Genomic DNA, 24,087 nt, shown 5'->3' on the forward strand with positions numbered 1-24,087 from the left:
CCTTTTTAAGGCTGAATAATATCCCACTGTATGTATATACCACATTTTGTTTATCTATTCATCTTTTGATGGACGTTTGGATTATTTCTACCTTTTGGCTACTGCGAATAGTATTACTATATGAACACTTGTTTTCAATTCTTTTGGGTATCTACCCAGGAATGGAATTCTATGTTTAAGTTATAGAGGAACTGCCAGATTATTTCCCACAGTGGCTGAACAATGTTATATGCCCACCAGCAATGGGTTCCAATTTCTCCACATCCTTGCTAACACCTGTTACTTTCTTTAAAAAAAAAAAAAATCCATAGCCATCCTAGTGGGTGTGAAGTGGTTCTGGATTTGATTTGCATGCCCTAGTGACTCATGACACTGAGCATCTTTCCATGTGCTTGTCGGCCAATTACATATCTTCGGAGGAATGTCAACTCAAGTAGACATTCTTCCATTTCTTACCTGGGTTCTTTCTTTGTTGGTTTGTGAGCGTTCTTTATACTGGGCACTGTGCCTCTATTAGGTAAATGATTTGCAGATGTTCCCTCCCGTTCTGTGGGCTGTCTTTGCACCTTCTGGGATAGTGTTGTCTGGTGTACGATGGTTTTTCACATTGCTTTTACATACATTTACTCTGATCTTTTTGGTGGTGATTTTAAGAAAGATTATCATAAGCTTTGTAGCTTATGAAAGCTTTCAATGCCTATGAAGGGTCCAGGACATACTTAGAGAAAATCTTTAAATAAATATAAGGCTTTATTCATAAGAACCTCATTCTCAGCAAAAGGTTTATAACAAATGAAAAGGACTGATTTTAATAAATGGAAGAAACTATATTCTGATTTTTGCCAAACTGCTAATTAACTTTTTTGAAACTATCATTTATTACTTTCTGTGCCCATCACAGCTGTAAGTGTTTTACATGAATTAACTCACTTATTCCTCATGACAATACCATGGGGTGTGGATATGGTGGTTTTCATTTTATAGCTGAAGAAACCGAGGCACAAAGGCTAAGTAACTTGCTCAAGTTCATACAGCTAATAAATGCCAAAGTCAGGAATAAGGCTCTAAAGCAGTGCTGCTCTGCTGTCCCACAGAAATTTAGTGTAAGCCTCATATGTAATTTAAAAATTTCTAGCAGCCACATCAAAAAAAGTGAAAACAGCTGAAATTAATACACTTTAATAGGTTGAAAATATTACCAGCTAGGTGCATTATTAATTTAAAAATTATTTTGCATTCTTTTCTGGGGGGGATAGTATGAGATCTTAAATGTTTGGTATGTGTTTTACACTTAAAACACTTCTCAATTCAGATGAGTTAGGTTTCAAGTGTTACATGTAGCTACAGTATTGTACAGCGCAGGTCTTAATGCCCATGGCAGCCACAGCTTGACTGTCGTTTGCCATCATTCATATGGATCTTATTACTTGAAACCACAAATCATGTAGCTGACATGACTTGGCTTCTTTATTTTCAGCCCAACAAACATTAATCAGATTTTCCTTGTGGTGGTCTAGTTATCTCAGGCAGGCTCATGTTCTGTTTTCATAGTTTTTAATTTTTATAAATAGTACTCTCAGAGATGGAAGAGAAAAAACAAAAACCCTTCCACTTGCAACCTCTGAGATACAGAGAGTAACTCTCGAGTGATGGCGTCTTTACGCCCAACAGGGTAGAATTCACTCACCACTAAAGATACCAGTTGCTAAAAATATCAGCTCTTGTCTTTAAGGGCACTTCGTCTAGCCAATGTATCTTATAAAACCAAAATGTAAAAAACAGCAGAAACATGAGTAGCATCTTTACTTACTGTGAACATTCTAGATGGTTAAACGTGCTTTCAAAGGGGAATCAGTCGAAGCTGTAAGAAAATCTGAAAACGAAACTGAATGTACCTCAGAGCTTGACTGGTGACCATCAGATGGGATTCTGTCATACGGAAGATGTTATGAATAGCCCGAGCAGCCAATACTTGTCTCATCGCTTCGTAAATCACTTCAGTAGTGTTGTCTGTTTTAACTGCCATTGATCCCAAAAACCGAACTATAAACATCTGTTGCAAAAGAGAATCTGCAAGAGAGCATTTTCTGCTCAGGATCATTTCACTTCCTGCCTGTCGATGCGCATACCAGAAGCACATGTGCTGGTCTGAGAATAGGCTGAAGACCTAGGGTTTGCCTTGCTTTCTGGAGGGCTTTCTACCAAAACTTCTGAATACTCTGCTTTTATATAAGCCACAAATTGCCAAAGCTCTGAATCTCCTATTGTCCATATTTTGTCTGTTTGGAACTATTCATTAGACTAGAAAAGCACCTCTTTTTCTTCATCTATAAAATGAAACCACACGAACATCCTTCTAGCATGAAAACTCTAGGTTGACTACACGTAAGTGGCAGTATATGCATCTTACTTTTTCTCTGAAAATAAGAGCTTTTCCACTAGACAATAGAAAATTCATTCATTACTTTGGCCTGCTGTAAAGTCCTCTTACAGAAGAAAATGTATTTGAAGAAATAAGACCTGATGTTGGGTTTCGTTCAAATCATGCACATCATTTATTACTGAAGGGCAGTGATGACGTTCCATAAACTAATGGAGACTGCAGAACTATTAGCTTATTTGATGCTAATGAGCTGGCAGTATTGGCTTCTTGATAATGGCACGTAACCTGACAAACTGAGTAACAGCAGCCACACCTGGAAGATCATGAAGAAGGTTTAAAAGATCCTTTTTTTTTTTTTCTGTAAGAACAGTAATTCACTTATCCACCATTTGAAACTAAGAACCTACTTTTTCTTCACTTGTCCTCCCTATGAGTATCCTTGCCCCTAAAAAATAAGGGTTAAAAAAACTTATTAGGAAAATATAACTGATATGTTGTAAATGGTTACTCCCATATGAAGCTAGTTTTTACAAGTCAGAAAGTTTTTTATGTAGACAGTTAAGAAACTGGACTGTGTGAGAAGTCAGCTAGATAGAGAGTCAGATTAGATGCAGAGCCTATTAACATCATTTTTTCTTTTTTTACCTAAAGCTGTAAGGAATGCCAGTTCTCAAGTCCTACTTTTAAATTTAAATAAGTGGCATTTCATTCCAATGACATTCTCAGGCTTCAGTCAAGGGCTGTGTTAAAATGAGGTCTTGCCCGCACTTCTAAATTGCCTTGGCTGGGAAGTGTAGCTCTTGGGAGTAGCAGGTTTTGGTCATTGTAGCTCTTGGGAGTAGCAGGTTTTGGTCAGCTCTACTGAGTATGTTCTTACGTACCTTGTAAGAATGTAAATCAAACACCAAAAATCAGAATCTGAATTTGAACAAATTAAATACCATTTTTTTTTCATGTCATCTTCAAATTTAAGAATGAGTTATTGGGACTTCCCTGGTGGCGCAGTGGTTGAGAATCTGCCTGCTAATGCAGGGGACACGGGTTCGAGCCCTGGTCTGGGAAGATCCCACATGCCGCGGAGCAACTGGGCCCGTGAGCCACAACCACTGAGCCTGCGCGTCTGGAGTCTGTGCTCCACAGCAAGAGAGGCCGCGACAGTGAGAGGCCTGCGCACCGCGATGAAGAGTGGCCCCCGCTTGCCACAACTAGAGAAAGCCCTCGCACAGAAACGAAGACCCAACACAGCCAAAATAAATAAATAAATTTATAAAAAAAAAAAAAAAAAAGAATGAGTTATTTGTGTTTTTGGTTTTCTAAAATGAAATAGCAAGTCTGTGACTCACCCAGATTTTATCCTCTTGGACTTTGTTTTGCAGTAATGTTATAGCAAATTTAGATTTGGCAGCATTTCTCTGCAGGAGCTACAAAAAGGGCATGGATGTGGCTGATGGTACGACAGCTGCAGGAAATCTGTCAGCCTCCCCTTAGTGTTTATGCCAGCATGGTCCTAACTGCATGTGTCCTAGTGAGTCTGCAGAGAACACACATCTGTGCATCATAATTTCAATTCATATTTCAAGTCAAAGCTCTTTAGAACATGACTTCACATCTTATTTCAACGGCCCTGGTCATTTTGTGCCGGGGAAAGAATAAGTACACAGAACTAGCCACTTACCTTCTGTTTCTGGAAACGTCTCATCCTCAGTTTCACCAAAAGGGTTGATACGCCTAGGGGAATAGCCAGAGTCAAACATCCTGACAGTTTCAGCTAAAGGGACACGTGACACTTGAACTCTAAGTCAGAAGGTGATAGTCTCTGGAGGTGGGTAGGGACACGAGATGTTAAATTTATTTTCAGTTCTCCCAGAGATAAACCCCCTTAGCCCATACCTGCTCCCTCTGTTCTGATCAAGGAATTCTGTAGCAGGAAGTACAATGTCAAACTGAATAGGTGTTCCAGGTGCAATTAGTTGTTCAGCTTCAGGTATGACTGCTGCTTTGGGAACAATCTTGTCATTTTCCACCTCTGAATTTTTCATGTTCTGGCTGGAGTACAAAATAGGAAAAAAAATTTTTTTTAAATCCCTTTTAACCTTAAGCTTTTACAATCAAATGAATACTTGTTGAATGCCGATGTAACTTTTACAAGTAGATAAGGGAGAAGATTTAACCCACTCTACCAATAAATCTTCGTAAAATGTCGTTCACGTCCATGGTTAAAATCCCTCAGATCTCCACATTACCTATAGCTTGTTCTGGTGCACAGCATTCTGCATTGTTAAGACTACTTATTATATTACCTGTTAATTTCCTGTTTGTATCTTTCTCTCGTTGAGACAGGTTTTTGAGGGTGGGAGCTATATAGCTAAATCATATTTATTACTTGGTATGTAGTAGGCACTCAAAACCGTTAGCTGAATGAACAATACATCTTGGCCTAGCATTCAACCACCTGGCTGTCCTTTCTCCTGAAGGTCTCCCTCTCCCCTCCCTTAATGCATCCTCCACTAGAGCTACACCAAACACCCACGTGCTTCTCATTTCCAGCTCCATCGCAGGTCTGCTGCTCACTCACTCTCTCCTGCACGTCAAACACCAGCTCAAATTGCCACTCATCCGCTAGGCCTTTCAAGCCAGCCTGACCCTCTCCTTCCTCTGCAGTCCTGTGGTTCTTCTCAGTAGGCCACGAGGACAGTCTTGGATCTCTATGTGCCTCCTGAGCTTAGCACTGTGCCCACATGTACTGTTTTGAGACTGTGGCACGTAAAAGGAGAGCACGGTCTGTAGTAATTAATGTGCCTCCATGTTTCTCTTCCAGTGTCAGAATGCTGTAATTTAACCTTTCATGTTTATAATCTTTTCTCCCCAGCTAGAGTGTAAAAACCTTTGAGGGGCAAATCATGTAAAAGTATTTTGATTTCTTACATTGTTTGAACCATAAGAAGACTCTCAATATCTTTCCATTCATTTGATATTTTGTATATCAGTATTGCAAATTTCTCAAGTATGTCAATAAGTAAATAGGTTGTATGGGGCTTCCCTGGTGGCACAGTGGTTGGGAATCCGCCTGGCAACGCAGGGGACACGGGTTCGAGCCCTGGTCCAGGAGGATCCCACATGCCGCAGAGTGGCTGAGCCCATGTGCCACAACTACTGAGCCTGCGCTCTAAAGCCTATGAGCCACGACTACTGAGCCCACGTGCTGCAACTGCTGAAGCCCGTGCGCCTAGAGCCTGTGCTCCACAACAAGAGAGGCTACTGCAACGAGAAGCCGGCACACCACAACGAAGAGTAGCCCCCGCTCGCCACAACCAGAGAAAGCCCATGCGCGGCAGCGAAGACCCAATGCAGCCAAAATAAATAAATAAATTAAAAAAAATAGGTTGTATGGAACTGTTATAGTATCAGCTGACGAATGAGCATAATGAATGGAAAATGGATACAAGCACAATAGACAGAATGGTAGATGGTCACTGCAAGGAGAGATGCTTAGTTTTTACCTCCGTTATTAACAGAAAAGGAAACAGGCCTCTAGAGAAGTTGAGTGGTAATCCTGAAGGCACTCAGTTATCTGGGGTCAGCTAGATTAAGAACTGAGGTCTCCTCACTGCCAGCACAGCGCTCTCCCACAGTGTCACACTGCCTCAGTAACCAAAATCAATCACATCTGCTCTATGAACCAGTCTTTAAGAGAGGAGTATGATACAGTAAGTGAAGCACTGGAGGAAGGGGTGAGTAGAAGCTTCAAGGGAAGGAAGCGAGTCCCAAGATTTTGGCTCCCTAGTGGGTATGAGGGGAGATCACACAAGGAAGACAGGACGGGGCCGGGCTGTTAACACCATCGGGTGAGGTCTAACTGGACTCTGCATGTAGGCGGCCACTGAAGACTCTTCGAACAGAGGAGTGAAATGATAGAAATTAAAGCATCACGTGTGATCTGCATGTCACCAACTCGAATGGACACTTTGGGATCATCATCCCGTTTGATCTCCCGAAGCATCTAACATAACTGACCTCTCCTCCGTGAGATTCTCCTTCTTGGTTTGTGCTGATGCCACACGTTATAGGTTTTCCTCCTACTCTTCTGCTGTTCCTGAAGTGTTTTTTGCAGGCTCCTCCTCTAATCCACATGTTGGAGCTCTTTAGACTTCTGTCCCAGGCTCCACTTCCCTCCCTCTACACTCTCCCTAGCTGACCTCTTCCACCACCACTTCCATGCTGATGGGCTCCCAATTCAGACTCAGCCCAGACATTTTCTTTGCCCTCCAGACATATATCAGTTGACTACTTGACAATTCACTGGAATGTCTCACAAGCCTCTCAAACTTATGTCATAAACCGAACTCCTGATACTACCAACTCTTCATGTCTTCATGGTGGTGTCATATCGCCACCAACTGCCAAGGTGTTCAACCCAGACTGTGGTCATCCTTTGTTTGTTCCTTTCTTTCCACTCCACATCTCACATAACAAACGTCCTACAGATTCTGCCTTCAAAGTAAGTCCCCAATCCACCTACTTTTCATCTCCTCTGCCATGATCCGTTTAAGACACCATTGTGTTCTCCTGGACTATTGCTACAGACTCCTCACTGGACACCTGCTTGCCCAGCTCTGCCTTGTGTGTCCTCCACAGCAGCCAGAGCTGACCTTGGAAAATGTAAAGTGGATCATCTCTCTTTCTCTCACTCTCTCACACACACACCCCTACCTCTAAAACCCTTCCAGAGCTCCCCAAACCCCTGCCCTGACTTCCTTCATGATCTGTCCCTACCCCCCTCCCTCCCAACCTCGTCTTGCTCTATGACCTCCCTCTGCCGACCACTGTCTAGTTACAGTGATCTCCTTTCAGTTCCTGAAAGACACCAAGCTCTTCTCTGCCATTCAGCCTCCACAGCTGGGATCAGGAATGCACTACCTCTGGCTCTTTGCAAGAGAGGCTACTTCTCATCTCTTACTTCTCAATTTAATTATCTCTACAGACAGGCCCTAAATAGGTCTCCTCCTCATTCTCCATGACAGCACCCTCATCTTTAACATAATAGTGCTTTCCTGTATTTTAACTCAGTATTTGTTTACCTTTTGCCTGTCTTCTCCTACAAGTCTGTAAGTTTCACGATCTAGCTCAGCGCCTGGAAACATACATCTGTTGAACAGCTGGATAAGTGAATGAATATTACATATAAGTAACCGCAGAACGAGGGAAGGCCACGTAGGAAATCTGCTTGGAAGTGAACGGCAGTTTGTTCCCAAGAACAGAGTTTCTCTGCTTCATTCTCCCACTGTCATCAAAACACCTCTTTATTCCTAATGAGCTGACCCTAAGAGAGATGCTAGCCCGGCCCTCCACTGCTCTGGGGCCATCATCTGGCAGCCACATCTGTCACCCTTCCGATCTTTGCATTGATTCAGCTGTCTGGCTACACTCATTTTTTTTCCCTAGGGATTCTTCTGCATCCCTTCTATGGGTTCCTTTCTAAGAATGTGATTTACTTATTCTATTGTAGAACAGAGGAGAAAAATCAGTTACTGAATAAATAAATCTGAGCTGCAGACTGTTTTTTTTAGAAAACCAATCACACCTTCTGATTACACCCCAGAAAGACAGCATTTTAGAGCTGGAAGAGGCCTTGGAGGTGGTCTGATTTCTCTCATCTTATATCACAAAGTTGAGGAGACAGAGGCCCAGAGTGCTGACGACCCACTCAAGGACATCTAGCTGTGTTCAGAGCTGTTATTAAGACCATGTCGCCTAACTCCAGGTCTAGTGCAGGGTTCTCCACTATGTCCCTTTAACACTTGTGTGGCTTTACAGAGAGAAGACAGACACATTTAGCCAGTACAATGCTCACAGGTTAGCCCCACTGGCCGGATCTGTATTTCCATTTCCATTTATAAAGTGCTTTCCTTAAAGCTGCACTTAGTAAACATGCTACTTTTGTGTAAACTGTTACCCTTAAATTATGGCACTGGAGTGTTCTCAGACTTGTTGCCTCGTCCCCATTTTTGTTCCCTTTGCTCAGGTTCTCATGTTCTGTTTCACAGCTACTATCACAGGGACATCCCGTGGGGCCTCGCTGCCCTCCCTTCTCCCGCCCCACCCGCTCTCTCCCAGAAGGTGCCGCCCAGCAGTCTTTCCAGCCGGTTCTGACTATGCCTCCCCTCTTGTCAAAGCCTGCAGTTCTGTTCCCCTGCCTGTGGCTCCTCAGCAGGGCACCTAGCTCTTTCACCATCGGACTCAGCCTATTCTCTGCTTTCTCTCGGGCCGTTCCTCCTGGCGTCCCAGGGCTGGGTGTGCGAGCGCTGGCTCCACACTGCACCGCACTGAGACCCTGGGAAGTTACTCAACCACTCTGAGCTTTCTGACAACTTTCTTCTGGAGTCATTAGACAGTATCTGTAAAACATGTAATGGGATTCTTTCTACCATGCCACTAAAGATGGAGGCCTAATACAGTCATGATTTCAACTTGCACTGTGATGCCATGCTTTCATTAGCATAACAGATAATACAGCCTTCTATTATTTAATCAAATGGAAACTCCCATTAAGATGGCATTCCTGGAATAAATCCTAAAGCAGTATTCAAAACGAGGAAAGCTGTATGTGTGAAAATGCTCACTATAAACGACAAGAGCAAACAAAGGAAGGGGAAGCAAACTAAATATTCAAATAGTCAATAATAATAAATGATGGATAGTGTGTAAAGGAACAATTACGAAAAATGTGAAAATATGAAAAATATATATGTGAAACAAATGCACATATGATAAGGCCTGCACCATAACATGGACACACAAAAGGTGATTTTCTTCCTTATTTAAAAAAAATTTTGTTTTGGTTTCATGATTTTGTTGATGCTGATACGAAATGTGGGGAGAACTCCTGACTAGCAGGATACTCAATGCATGTCCTATGTGCTCAGGCTGCAGCTGCATGGTCCAGGGGAAGGAGGTGGACATGGAAAGCAGATAGCTTTGAATTCTGACTCGGCCCCTCATTTGTGGTGTGAACATGGGCAAAGTATTTACCCTTTCCTGGTCAGAGTTACTGCTTCTGTACAACAGGGCTGAACACCACGGTGCTGTAAAGATGAAATTCCTAGTACAGGTGAAATCCCTACTACACAGTTTGGCTCCACGAAAGCTAGTTTTTTTCTGTCCTTTAGTTACCTGGGGCAAGGGCTTTCTTGTTTTTTTGCAAAACTTGTAACTGGAGTCACTGCTTGCAGAGCCGTCTGATTCAACTTGATGGCGACTGCCTAAAAATCCAGAGGAAGACAGGCTCAGTTCCAAGAGGTGGACGCTTACCTTTCACATTGAGAAAAGAGCTGAGACGCATGTAGGGCAGCTGTGAATTACCTCTGGGTTGTCAGTCAGGTAGATCTGTCTGGAGATGTTGTTTATTGCACATATCCACTGTAGATGACATTAAAAAAACGTGCTGAATCCCAAAGTCACCCACTATACTAGAACAGAAGTGAAACAAACAAAACCTTTACCTCTTCGTTTTCCTTTCTGCTTTCCGCCTGGAGGATTATTCCCCTGAAATAAAGTACATCTAAGTAAGTGCTTCCTGGACCTCAGTGACTGAATATCTGCATGCAGCGGGCCAGGAATAAGATACAAATAATTCTGCTCTACTTCTGCGAAGGCGTCACTCTTAAAGGGACTCCACACCTGCCAGTCCCTTTGTTCCTCATCTCATCTGTGGGAGGTGGGGAACATGGATTTTATCCCTATTTCTTATCTGAAGGAACCAAGGCCCAGAGGAGTTAAGTAACTGCCTGGGACTGTGACTAGAGTCCAGAAGCTTCGTTCCCAGGTCATTTGCCATCACCCAGAGAGGAAGGATGATGTCTAAAAATGCTCTGCCATTCTGGGAGAAGAGATGGTCTACATCATACCAACGCTGCCCCCTCCCCATGAATGTGCTATTGTTCAAATAAAATCTCAACTCAGAAGCCCAACAGAGAAAGCAAACGCAAGCAGGGCAGCTCTGACTGAGAACAGGGCCACTCCTCTCCCTCAAGCAGGTGAAGCCTGGAGCACTTCATGGGGCTCCAAACTCCTTGGAGCAGTTTGAAACCACTGCTCTAAGTGAGAGGGGGTCCCACTGGGATGGGATCTACTGTGATGATACACGGCTGCCATTCTGCAAACACGGCCTCTCCTGGGCCCAAGGTGCACGGCAGATGTGGGGACAGAGTGCTGACGAATAACTCTGCTGCAGCAGCATGTCCTGTTCACATCTCCTGTGTCAGCTGGGGAAGCGGACTCCTCAGGCAGGCACCCACTCTCCCCATCAGCCCCCAGACCCCGTGATGTGGACACAAAGGCTTGTCTAGAACAGACGAGGAGCGGCTATGGCCCCACCCCTCTCTGAGTCTCTGCTGACAAACAGCTCCTATTGCCGTCTTACACATGGAGGTCACCTCTTCTCCATAGCCACAGACAAATCCTCTCTGGGACCTCTTAGATAAGGCAGGCTGGATTCCATATGGTCATGTGTGCTTGCTTAAAGAGGACATAAAACCACCCTCCCGAAAGGTCAACACCACCCAGAACGGGGCCTCCCCTGTCGAGGGCTGGCACAGAGGAGTGACCTAGGAGGCCCTTGGCAAAAGTGGGGTCACTGCACCTGTTTCCTCCCACATAAAACCCGTGTGGCCTACGCTTTTCCATTGGGAGTGGTGATCTGGAAGCAGTATCGTCGGTCTTCACAGTCCACCGCCATCACTGAGCAGTTGTCCAGATCCTGGATCAAGCCTCCAGCCACGGCGCCCCTGGGCTGACACATGAGATTCCCGCCTTGGGTGAAGAAGTAGAGTCTCTCCCAGGTGGTGGTGACCAGCCCTGTTTTACTGTAAGAATTGTGTTGTGAAAAGCTCATTAGTCCTAGGAAGCATAAGAGGCACCTCAGTCTTACTGCCTCTTTATGGGTATTGGTAGCATTTTAGAAATAATGTGTTGCTTTACATTAAAGCAAATCTTCTTTGAAAGGAATTCAAGTGCAAAGAGTAGCAGGAGAGGCACAGGTTAGCCTGAATGAGCTGGGAGCTGATGGGCTCTGCTCAGACGGGAAAGGCTGGTCCACAGCCAACTCCAGGGTGGGGGCAGGGGGTGCCCACCCCCACTGCAGCCAGTCTCTGGCTTCTAAAGCCGGGATCTGGAAACAGAATTAGTCCATCACCATCGGGAACTGAAAACCTGGAAGATCATTTCTCTAAGACACAGAGCTGAACTGCTCTAAGTCTAGTTAGAGTGACCAGGGTTACCCTGGCCACAGCGCACACCCCAGAATCCTGGGCACTTTATACCAGATTGGGTTCTGCTCCAGCTACATGTTATGCTTCTTCTGTGGGCTGTTTACAAGAGAAAAATCTAGTTCCTGGCAAATAAAACCAGAACCTTGTGGAGTTTTCTATCTGTACAGAACTAAAGGAGACCTCTGGCTTGTGATCTCAATGCGCTTTACAGACCTCTGAAAGGCTCTAACCTGGTAAGAAAACAGCTGGCAATTCCTCTTCACACATCTTCCACTTAGGGGATATCAAATGTATTTATTTGATTCGGTATTTACTGAGTAGCGACTATGTATGGGGCACTAGGTTTCCTGCCTCAATAATGGTAACAGCTAACATTTGAGTACTTATACCTGCTAGGAATTACCTCACTCAATCTTTGAGACAACTTTATGAAGTAGGTGCAATCTTCAGCTCTATTTTACAGATGAAATGCCGGGGCAGCGGGGCCCAGCTGGGCCAGGATGTCTGACCAAAGTCAGAGCTCACCACCACACCTGACAACAACCCCACCTGCTCTCAGACACAGTCAAACCTGGGCACCTCTTTAATTCATAGTGAACATCTGAAACCTGAGGGTTAAACATGGGGTTCAGTCTATATGAACCTAGATGATTCTGGAAGCTTCCTGGCCCTCAGACTCTGGCCTCAGTGCTGCATCACCGGCACACTGCTCTCTCCCATCAGGGGGTCTGGGGAAGGGTCTCAATGGTGTAGGATGATGACAGTTAAGAGCAGTCTATGTCAAACGGCCAGGGTGACCAGGGAGGGGCGGCCTGTGGTGTCTGGAGAGTCTACGCACTGACTGGGTTCTTACTCACACGACTGTTTCAAGCCCCATCTCTCAGTGCAGTTTGGGACCTGGGCCCAGACACTTCCTATGTCCCAGGCAGGAGGGGCGCTGTGGCGGGAGCTATAACCCAACCTCACACACCCCCGCCCTCTGATGGGGCACTTAACAGGTGCTTTTTAGCCACTCCCAGGGAACACAGATTTTAGAAAAGGAGGCAGGCATGAACTCTCACTTTCTAAGGTTAAGGTAACCAGCCTTCTGGATGAGGTTCCTGTTGATCTGGGGTGCAGCCACATCGAAATCTGGAGTGTAAACAGCTTCCTCAAGAGAAAGTAATTCTTGCTGGGATGCCTGCATCTTCTCCGCTTCCGCTTCCAGTTCCACCTGGATGCTTGAGACAGAAGGTGTCAGGTCAGTCACTTGTCACAGCAGATGGTGGAGCCTCCCCATGGCTTCCTGCCTCACACAGGGGAGCACGACACTCCACCTCCGAGGCTCTGAAAGCTGGAGATCACAGAGACTCCGGTCTGTGCTACCAAATTGTTTATATGACTGTTGTTTTCGAACAGAGCATAACGAATACCACTGGACGATGCCTGAACCCAGCTAAATAATTTCTCTGTTGACACAGTGGTATCCAGGCACAGACTTGTCGATGCAAGTTTTAGAAGATGAACCCATCCTCAGGAGCCGCGTGTGCTGGCAGCCTGTGAAAGAGCCAGAAAGGCAAGAAGGAAATGGCAGTCATTCGTGGCCCCCACCCCCCGGTTTAGGCAGGAATGGTGGGGACGGCCACTGGAGACCGGAAAGTGACCAGGAGGTGGTACCAAGGCGTGACAGCAAAGCCAAGAGCAATGCTTTTCCTTGTATGAGAGCCACACAACTGCCCTGAGACGGTGCAGGCTGGCCGGCCCGTCTGCCCATGGTCTGAGGCGTGGAAAAGCTGGAAGCTTTAGCTTGAAATAAGCAGCTGCCCTTTCTCCCCATAACGTGAGGCCTCAACAGCTACCCCACCCAGGGGTGACAGCCTGGGTGACAGTCCTAAACACAGTCTGCCAAAATGGGCCCTCCATCCGAGAAAACAAACTCTAGAGGCGTTGTTCCACTTCTCCACTGTGTAAAGGAGGTAGGACTGAATTCCGATGTTGAAATCGGGAGGAACCCTAGGGGCTAGCGAGTCTAGTGTTTTACAGAGTGAGCTCCTCAGCATTTCCTTTCAAAAGCGTTCTGTAGGTGAGTGAGATTGGGCTTGTGTGTTCCAGATGCTCCTCTTAGAGGTTCACAGTGTATACCACCTGTATCCTGTTTAATGCAACCCTAAGGCAAGCCGTCAGTCCAAGTTAATTTTGGCTATTTTGATGTTTGAATGCAACGATCTGGGGCTCCACCAACAAACTTCATTAGTTTAACAGGGTTGTCATTGCCAAGGCTGAGAATGGAATGAGAAAAAAGAAGTTAAGCTGTACAGAAGTGGACAGAGGGAGCCAGAAGTATACAGAACCGCTTAGGTCCTTCAGCTTTTGGGAGAAGCCTCTTTGAAGATCTGATGAAAGGTAAGGATTGTCTCCCCCAGAAAAGCCCTCATGTGAACCAACGTGACACCATGCACACAACTCCAGGGAGTTTTTAGTAACTGTACCCCCTCTGCTCCCCGATCCATACAGGGAGGCTCAAAAACTGAGCTAGGGCTTCCCTGGTGGCGCAGTTGTTGAGAGTCCGCCTGCCGATGCAGGGGACGCGGGTTCATGCCCCGGTCCGGGAGGATCCCACATGCCGCGGAGCGGCTGGGCCCGTGAGCCATGGCCGCCGAACCTGGGCGTCCGGAGCCTGTGCTCCGCAACGGGAAAGGCCACAGCAGGGAGAGGCCCGCATACCGCAAAAAAACAAAAAAAAAACAAAAAAAACCAAAAAACTCTGAGCTAATCCAAGCCTCCCAGAACTCAAAGAACAGGGTAGAAAAGTGACTGCCTTCAACTGTTCCCTTCGAAGATTTTTATTTTAAATCATGTTTCATTTAATTAAAAAAAAAAGCGTGTGTGTGTGTGTGTGTGTGTGTGTGTGTGTGTGTGTGTGTGTGAGAGAGTGAGAGAGAGAGAGAGAGAGAGAGAGAGAGAAGGAGCCAAGAAAAAAGCCTGAAGTGTATCACTGTGAAGTAGGGACTGAAAGAAAAGCCCCTGGAACTGTGGGGTGGTGTGAAATGCCACCCATCTGGGTTTAGGCTGGGTTCTGAATCCTCTCACACCCTGACGCAGTGAGACCAGGCATCCACCTCCCGGGGAAGGACTGCAGAGCCCAGAGCCACCACTAGACGTTGTTCCTTGGCCACTCGGGCTGGCTGGCTGCTGATGCCAAGCAATGTGGCAGCAAGACCCCACCTAGTGGCACAGGCGCAGCAGTATTTATCTACTCACCAGGATACAACGTAAGGGATAAGAAAACTAGAATTCTTAGCTGAATGCTTCAGCCGTTTGAACCAGGAGGTTCCTGTGCTCCCAGGTTCCACTGGGAGCTCTGCCTGCTGCTCCTGTAACAAGATGTGCCTGGTCAGGCAGCAGAAGCATGACTCACAGAACTAGACCTGGCCCTCGGGAGCAGGCTGTGTGGCCGGGGCTTTCAACGCCAGTCACAAAACTGTGGGAACAGCTGGTGCTGCACTTTGGTGGCCTAGTAACGGCTCAGAGAGACACTGACAAGGAGAGAGGACACAGGCTGCAGGATGTGTGGAAAGATACACACTGCAGCATCTCGGAAATGGGCATGAATGTCCTGCCACCAGTTAATAAAAAAATCTAGTACATGAAAAAAATTTGAAGCACAGGTAGTTCTCTCAGAAACAAAAACCATGGGATTCTGAGAGTTAAGGAAGGTAAGAGAAAGACAGTGAGAGACAAGGGAGAGAGGGTTTTTAAATGACAATTTAATAGGCTCCCTTCTCTCACTTTCTCCTAACCCTCCAGGGGCTAACAATCAAATTAAAAGGCAGGAAACTGAGCTCGGATTTCACAAATTGCCTTCTAGCATAATTATAAATCTAACCTGCAACCAACGATCAGGAAGAAAACAGCTCAGGGACTTTCAGGAAGGAATATATGCTTTCCTAAACCACAACTCTCCCCTAGGGCCTGTATGATGCTCAGCACTGGTCTTCCTTGGGATTCATTCTCTATCTTCAGCATTTTACGGAAACTTCTGTCTAAAGAAATTTACTGCTTGGCCTCCTTAAGGTATTTTGAAATGCAACATCCTCAAGAAAATGAACAACTTTCTCTTCATTTTTCCACACAAAATCCTATACTTATACTTGTTTTGTATATTTACCTATCAACTACACACGTATATACAGAGAGACGTTATTTCTATACTCCAGGAATCATGAGGAGTACACGTCTGCGCTGTTAATGAAATAAGCCTGGTGCTGGCAGCGCCTGGGCGCCTCCCGCGAGCTCACTACCGCAGACGCTGATGACAGGAAGCAAGAAGACTCAGGGCAGCCCCAGCCTTAATTAAACGTGGGCAGGACAGTCTGCAGAGATGACACTGTATTTGTTAAAAATAAACATTTGCAAGGCTGAACTGCAGTTTGTTAAATTAATTCAAAAAAAGGCTTAAGGCCTTATTTATCTATCATAAATCAATGTGATGTTAAGTTTCCTGAAAAGTTGCAGCACTTCTGGCCGCTAACCCTATTAGGTCTCAAAGAAAAAAGCAAGCATCTCTTCTAAACTGGCCTCATAGGCTTATAGCATGTGAAATGTGAATATTAACAAAAGGAGATCCTAAGAATAGGAACTTGGACTTAATGGGAAAGTACTCCTGTGGACATTATAATCTTTTATTTAGTCTTTTAATGTAGTAGATAGGACTCTGGCTCCACACGGGTCAAGAACTGCAGAAATCATGACTTTTTAACCACACCAAGAGCAGCAGCTAAGAGGAGGGCGCTGTTCTGAGCGTTCATGGAGTGGAGGGGGCAGGGGGCTCTCTGGGGCCCTCTCCCCACCTCCCAGAGAGACTGATTCAGCAGGAGAGGCAAAAGGCACACGAGATGCAAACCGGAGCGCAGCATTACCTTTGAACCATGTCTGCAACGGAGGCTAAGAAGCTGTCCATACTCTGGGAAAACATCTCTGCTCCCTTCTTAAAAAAGTTAATCTGAAAGATATAATTATGATATTCTGAAAATTGTCTAAGAAAGGCGATCGATGAATTCATGACATGTGAGACTAAGAGCACAGGGGCAGCAGACACTGGCTGGCCCCTCCTCACGCACTTGCTGCCTCTCTGCTGAGCCCCACCTCACTGGCTGAGATTGACTCCCAAAGCCCCTGGTGTATCTGTAGAGGGAGGAGGGTGAAGCCTCCTACTTTGCTGCCTTGCTGCAAGGCAGTAAAGACCAGGGATAATATAAGTGCTTGGTACATACCACCTCATCCATAATTGCTACTGATAATTATTTTGATATTATCATCAGCAGCGTTTTTCCTGTGTGAATTCTAGACAGTAAACGGTTTCTTGAGGGCAAGGATTAGGTCTTGTTCACCTTTGCATCTCCAGGGGCTAAACTGGTGACCAATGACATGCACAGCACCAGCAAGGAGCAGACAAGCAGCGTGCGGCTCTCAGTGAAGTGAAGGCCACCACCGACTGCCCCTGCTCATCGAGCCACGTGCGGCTCTGAACACAGGCTGTGTGGATGGTGGTTTGGCTGCGATCTTGCAGAGGGAAGACCGGGCAGAAGATCCTTAAAAGGCTCTTCCAACCCAGACATCAACTTCAAAGTGACTGTGTATGAGAAGGACACAGCAGGACTGCACAGGTGCTGGACACGGGGGACAAGGCCCCTGCTGCTCCCCAGCATTCTGATCTGGAAGCAGCCCTGGCCCTGGGTGGTGGGCATGGAGATCGACCTCTCACCTCTAGAAGGCTAGTAGGTGTCATCAGCACAGTCTGACTCCTTACAGCTGGCTCCCCAGACATCCTGGGGAAGTATGTACACCAAGGTACTTAGTTTTCACAGTACAGAAACACGATGATCATGATTAACCTAATGCAAGGTATACCTGCAGGGAGATGTTCTGGCCCCATGATCTTTGAACCATACAGAGATCAACACTGTAAATGCCATCCTGAGTCCCTGAAATGTTGAATATCAAGGTCTGTTAAACAAGCATTCTACATTTCTAAGTGCACAACATCAAGGTGGCTTTTTCTCTCCTTTCCCTCCCTGACCTCCTTAGAATTTATACTCTAAAGTCCATGTCTTAGCTCCTCCACTACTCTGTAAATGCCTAGGGCAGGGGCTCATGCAATCCCTAAAAAAAACCTGATGAATGAATGGATGAAGGAAGGGATACGACACTGGCTTCTACAGCCACATTATGTAGTACTTACCCTGTAAATGAGACACTAGAGTTCATTTTTGTGTTCTCATGAACCTGTACACAGATAACAAAACCTCAGTTTGTATGAAGGCCTGAGGAATGAATCATGGTCTAACTGGAAACCTCTTTAATGAGGGCCACGGAAGGAAGAAATGGAGTCAAACCACCTCCACTAAGGTGGGTGGTGCTGAGAAGTCTCGTTCAGTGCAACATCATCCAAAGACCTAAGTTCATGGCCCTTTGTGAACAGCAGGAAGTACTACGGTCATATGATCATCAACTGACAAAGTAGATGCTCAATGGGCATTGGTTAAAGAGGGCTGATGAGGCAGTAGGACAGCAAATGCTTTAGAATCATCCCAAAGATTCATGGTGTCAGACAACAACCTGGTCTTTAGGAAGAAACTATAGTTTTCATCAGGATTAAAAATCCTCACCCTCTGCAGGGTGAGATTTTTATTTGGTCTTCTGTCTTGAAATCTGCATACTTTTCATATGAAAAATGAAACATGCCATCCTCGGTCCTCAAAAATGCTGCTGCCACCACCCAACAATGACGGTGTGCTCTGTTCTGACTTCCTAGGCACGGGGGCTACACTGGTGCTAATGCACCCAATGTCTTGTCCTCCCCACTGTGTCCAGGCTGGGAGAGGTGGTGGAGTCCTTGGCCATGGAAGCGAGTGAAACCAGCCAGTATCAAACCCATCCTTTAGGACTTGTGAAGACCCTCCTCTAAACAACCAAGCTCCCCAAGCACTGATCTATCAGGCCTGGAGCAGTTCATCCTTCTGAGATGCTGAGTCCAGGTCCCTCCCTGACTCAGGGTCTCCAACTGAGCAGGAATTACTGCTTCAAAGGCAAGAAATGTCAATCAGGGAGGACAGATGTGAAAGGAGGTATTAATCACAGAGAGCAAAGGAGTACTGGCATTCTCTAACAAAGCAAGGACATCGGCAGGGGCACAGGTGCAACAGGAGAGGGGAGGGTGACGGAGACTGAGCGAGTATACACGTGTGGACACAGTGCCCATTATGAGGAAGCAGGGGAAGCTCCCAAGGATTTGCTGAAGACTGAAGCCCACAGCTGCACAGTGCTAGTTTTTGGTTTAATCCAGCTTTACTCAGCTGACACAGAAAGATTTTATTGCTCTAATTAAATACTACCTCTAAAGACACCAAGCTGACCTTAGTGTCCCTATCACTCAACAATAAAATAACCATATGAAGAAGACAGACAGCTGAGCTTAGATGTTTAAAGATCCTCTCTTGTTCTCCTTTTCCCTGAATGAAACTGATCCTGTATTCTTTTGTAATATATGTATTTTTAAAATGTATTTAAAAAAATAGATGCTCACATGTGGGTTTTTTTAAGTTGCTTTTTTTCTTCTCAACATTTTGCTTCCTCACATTCCTTTCTGTTCCTAGATTGTCAACTGAGAGAAGGTTCCCAGCTGTGTTTCTCACATGCCCAAGTGAGGTTTTGGAGTCAACCTAAGTGGGGCTAAAGCAGGGCAGGGATGGAGGGTGAGGGCTAGTGCCGCACGGTCAAGGGCCCATCCCAAAACTGGAGCCTCCCTGCAAACAAACGTTCAGTAGCCCACGAAATGGGAGGAAGCAGCCAGATAAATATTCTACAGAGACTTCACCAGGCAATGGCAACATTTCCCCACGCCCCAGATGCCCAGGTGCCAGCAATAACCTCAGCAACTTATCTTTAAAGAACAGCCCAGCTGAGGGTGACCCTTACCACACCGAGCAGCAAAGGATCGTGCGGAGTCCTGGGTTGTAGGCCTAGCTCCACCAACCTGGGAGTCAGCTGCTTCTCAGGAAACTGGACCAGGCCTGGCTTTCATCTGAATCCGACACAAAGGGTCATGCCAGCTCCTCCCCACAGGAGTCTTGAGATCAAAGCCATCATTTCCTGCACGTATAGCCTAGTAAGTCCAACTAATGATGACCCAGCCCCTCTGGAAGCTCTCCAAGTGCTGAATCTCAGAAATTTCTAGGGAGGCTGTGCACCTGTGTTTCTTTCTCTGATGATGCCTCAGTATCTCCTAAGGGCTACGTCAGCAGAATGCCATGCTGTTCTCCACAGCTGGCTTAGGTCTGACGCCTCAGGGAAAGGGATCACCCTACCTGTCCGTGGGCAAAGCCTAGCATGGGCTCCATCATGGCCACTCGCTTTCTGTACTGCAGTGCGTTGAGAGCACAGTAGTACTGAAGGGATGAAAGATGCTGTTTCCGCCGGGCAGCTGCCACCTCCTTTACAATTTCAGTCTTCACCTGGTTAAAAGGGGAAAGGAAAACAAACATCAAGTTGTCCAAAGCAAGTGGCAATTCTGTAAGAGCATGCAACTTCAAAACATGTTTGTTTATTCATTAGAACAGTTTTTTGTGACAAATAAAAAACAGATGAGATTCCACCTCAAGTTTTTAAAAATTCCAAATTAAAAATACCAAATTAATGGCATCTCAGCGTTTGTGAGGCTGCACTGGGGTGAAGACAATACTTTCTGCTGGTAGCACTACAAAGAGCTACAATCCTTTAGGAAAACAATATGGCAGCGTGCATTCGAAGCCATAACTATTTTGGTTCACTCATAAGACTGTACTCCCAGGAAATCATGGAACAGGAGTAAAAGCTATATGCCTGAAAATATTCGATATTATCTGTAGCAGCTAAAAAGCTAGAGAGCGGGAGTTAAAAAATCAGAGTCAACATTCAGGGCAAGGAGTTCAAGTGCCCAAGTATATGTGAGTCAGATAACCATATGAGCTGTCAAGCTTAAGTTAGAATCATTATGTGATTGTCATTTTACAATGGTTCCAAGTTGACATTTAATAAACCAGTTTGAAAAAAGCTAGAACAGAGAAGAAGTCTACTTATGAGATTTGGAATAAATATTTTAAAAATCCAGGGACTTCTCAGGTGGCAGAGTGGTTAAGAATCTGCCTGCCAATGCAGGGGACACAGATTCGATCCCTGGTCCGGGAAGATCCCACATGCCGCGGAGCAACTAAGCCCGTGCGCCACAACTACTGAGCCTGTGCCCCAGAGACCGCAAGCCACAACTACTGAGCCTGCGTGCTGCAATTACTGAAGCCTGTACGCCTAAAGCCCATACTCCACAAAAAGAGAAGCCACCACAATGAGAAGCCCATGCACCACAGCCAAGAGTAGCCCCTGCTCGCCGCAACTAGAGAAAGCCCATGCGCAGCAACGAAGACCCAACGCAACCAAAAATAAATAAATAAATATATTATTTTTTTAAATCCATGTACAGGAGGAAAAAAAGAATTCATCAGGACACCCTCAATGCCACAAATTCACAATAGGGCAACATAAAAGGAGCTTAAGTAAATGAAGTGAAAAATGGAAGGTAGGTATTCGTACCTTTTCATTCTCCTTTTTTTTAGGAAGCCTGCTATATTTTGCCATTGAGAGGTCATGCTCTAAAAATAAAGAGATATTTTAGCACCTAGATGGGCTGAAAGGCAAGAACATTCATTCAGCATCTCCTCCCACAGACATACTAAACTCACATACCAAGAACAGAGAAGATGCTTACCATTGCTGGCGAGTCCAAAAAGATCCTTTAAAGTGCTTACTTCTGAACAAGAGAAAAGAAACATCTTAAAGCAAAGAAAAATAAAATATGCTAACCTGGAGCTCTGTGCTTTCCCAAGAAAATAAAGGTATGTGCGTGGAAGGGGGAACCTCTGCCAGCACCCTCGGGTCCTGGTGCCTGGGGATGCTTGTTTTAATGAAAGAAATATGAAGCAATCTAGTATACTGTACTTGCAACAAGCCGACACCAATAAATATTACTCCATGTGGGTGCCACACCCATCATGCACAAAGACGGCTTAACAAAGTCTAAGACCAAAAAAACAAAAAGTTAGTGAGAGCAATGACTGTCCGAGGTTAAAAATTTAAAAACACAGAGATATTTAAAAGGAAGTGACTCTTCGATTCTAAAACAATCCATTTTTTACTTTGTCAAACAGAGCAAAGCATTTTCACATCTTCTACATTGTTTTTCGATCCGTTTCAAAACTGCCTCCAGCTTTTAAATTTCTCGTCACATTTTTCTTACTCTTTCTGATAGGGGGCTGCTTTCTGCCTTTCTCTTCTTTAATTTTTCATTTCTTTCTCATCTTCTACTTCCTGATGGAGCAGTTTTAGAGTTTCTTCCTCATCAATTTTAAATAGCTTCCTAAATAACTCTTGTATTCTCTTCATTCAGATTATGTACTTATATTGGTGGGTAAACAAAAAAGGCAACAAAATGTAAAATAAAACACCACTCCCACTACTGGGCATATACCCCGAGAAAACCATAATTCAAAAAGAGTCTTGGGGCTTCCCTGGTGGCGCAATGGTTGGGAGTCCGCCTGCTGATGTGGGGCACGTGGGTTCGTGCCCCGGTCCGGGAGGATCCCACATGCTGTGGAGCGGCTGGGCCCGTGAGCCATGGCCGCTGAGCCTGTGCTCTGCAACAGGAGGGGCCACAGTGGTGAGAGGCCCACATACAGCAAAAAAAAACCCCCAAACCCCCAAAAAACCCAAAAAGAGTCATGTACCACATGTTCACTGCAGCTCTATTTACAATAGCCAGGACATGGAAGCAACCTAAGTGTCCATCGACAGATGAATGGATAAAGACGATGTGGCACATATATACAATGGAATATTACTCAGCCATAAAAAGAAACGAAATTGAGTTATTTGTAGTGAGTCTGTCATACAGAGTAAAGTTAAGTCAGAAAGAGAAAAACAAATACCGTATGCTAACACACATATATGGAATCTTAAAAAAAAAAAATGGTTCTGATGAACCTAGGGGCAGGCCAGGAATAAAGATGCAGACATAGAGAATGGACTTGAGGACACGGGGAGGGGGAAGGGTAAGCTGGGATGAAGTAAGAGAGTAGCACTGACATATATACACTACCAAATGTAAAATCGATAGCTAGTGGGAAGCAGCTGCATAACACAGGGAGATCAGTTTGGTGCTTTGTGACCATCTAGAGGGGTGGGATAGGGAGGGTGGGAGGGAGGGAGATGCAAGAGGGAGGAGATATGGGGATATATGTATATATACAGCTGATTCACTTTGTTATAAAGCAGAAACTAACACACCATTGTAAAGTAATTATACTCCAATAAAGATGTTAAAAAACAAAAGCAAAACAACAAAAAAAAACACCACTAAGCAGAGGGGATGCCAGATTCTAATTTGGTTCTGATTCTGACTCAGGTATGACCCAAGCCAGATACTTAAAATTTCTGTCTTGGTGTCAGCAGAAAAGTATACCTTGATTAACTTTTTTCATAAATACTAAGAGCTTCTCCTTTTACTACTACTAGACAGTTTTATTTTCTTAAAAAAAAAATCATCATCCTGGGTAAATATCACTGATAGCGGCTGAGCCCTTTTGGACGAACAAAGGCCACATCAACACGACTGGGCATTCTCAATCCTAGGTTCCTATAAACAAACCTGAAAGACATCAATCTGACAATACAAGTCTTAGGGGGTAATTATTTTGTTTCTAAAAGACTTGGAGTTTGTTTTTTAAATGATATCCCCACACATTTCTAATGTTTTCATTTAGAGAAAATCTTTTTTAAAAATGCACTCAATGAGGCTTTCAGTTACTACTGGATAATCAGCACATGACCGCATTGAAGTTTGGGTTTTACATGCGATTACAGATGAGCAACACTAAAAAACACTAAAAGCCCTGCTCAATCAAGGTTTCTCTTTATACAAGCTTACATATTATTTATTATTTTTTATTTATCAAGTGTTAGTGCTATCGCTCTGCCCTTGGGTAGAGTTTATGCCAGTTCTGCTATTTCCCCCATAGGCTGCAGATGACATGATCACAGGGGATCTCAAAGTGAGGGGAAAAAAAGCTTCATATTTAAGATTTGGCCTTCCATTTACTGCATCTTTTCTGCCTAAAAAGAAAGTTTTAAACTTTTTGTTTTTAAACAGGAAGTACTATACTGAACAACAGATATTTCAGCACTCAGGTTTAGACTTTTTTGGTCTGCAATGTTTTATAATCAGTGTTCTAGAAAATACAATTCTTTATTCTCTATGCAATGAATATTTTCAAAGACATAAGAAAGGACTAAAGGACTAGAAAATCTGCATTCCCTTTTGTAATATCAACTAAGTTTTTTCAAGATTATTTATTTATTTATTTTTTTGCGGTA

General features: G+C 44.8%; 1 protein-coding gene across 1 annotated transcript in view; it reads right to left on the bottom strand.

The window, feature by feature from the left end:
* Positions 1-24,087, bottom strand: part of APPL2 (adaptor protein, phosphotyrosine interacting with PH domain and leucine zipper 2) — a 53,183-nt gene that overhangs the window by 5,389 nt on the left and 23,707 nt on the right. The window contains exons 6-17 of the mRNA XM_082849888.1: positions 21,428-21,469; positions 21,253-21,311; positions 19,995-20,141; positions 16,548-16,630; positions 12,711-12,869; positions 11,056-11,244; positions 9,883-9,925; positions 9,743-9,799; positions 9,554-9,642; positions 4,274-4,429; positions 4,059-4,111; positions 1,896-2,070 (exon numbers count right to left, since the gene is read on the bottom strand). Of these exons, the coding sequence (XP_082706014.1) occupies positions 1,896-2,070; positions 4,059-4,111; positions 4,274-4,429; positions 9,554-9,642; positions 9,743-9,799; positions 9,883-9,925; positions 11,056-11,244; positions 12,711-12,869; positions 16,548-16,630; positions 19,995-20,141; positions 21,253-21,311; positions 21,428-21,469 (1,252 nt within the window). The remainder of the gene's footprint in view (positions 1-1,895; positions 2,071-4,058; positions 4,112-4,273; positions 4,430-9,553; positions 9,643-9,742; positions 9,800-9,882; positions 9,926-11,055; positions 11,245-12,710; positions 12,870-16,547; positions 16,631-19,994; positions 20,142-21,252; positions 21,312-21,427; positions 21,470-24,087) is intronic.

The sequence above is a fragment of the Leucopleurus acutus genome (genome assembly GCF_964270905.1).
Source record: "Leucopleurus acutus genome assembly, chromosome: 11".
In the NCBI taxonomy this organism is placed as follows: Eukaryota; Metazoa; Chordata; class Mammalia; order Artiodactyla; family Delphinidae; genus Leucopleurus; species Leucopleurus acutus.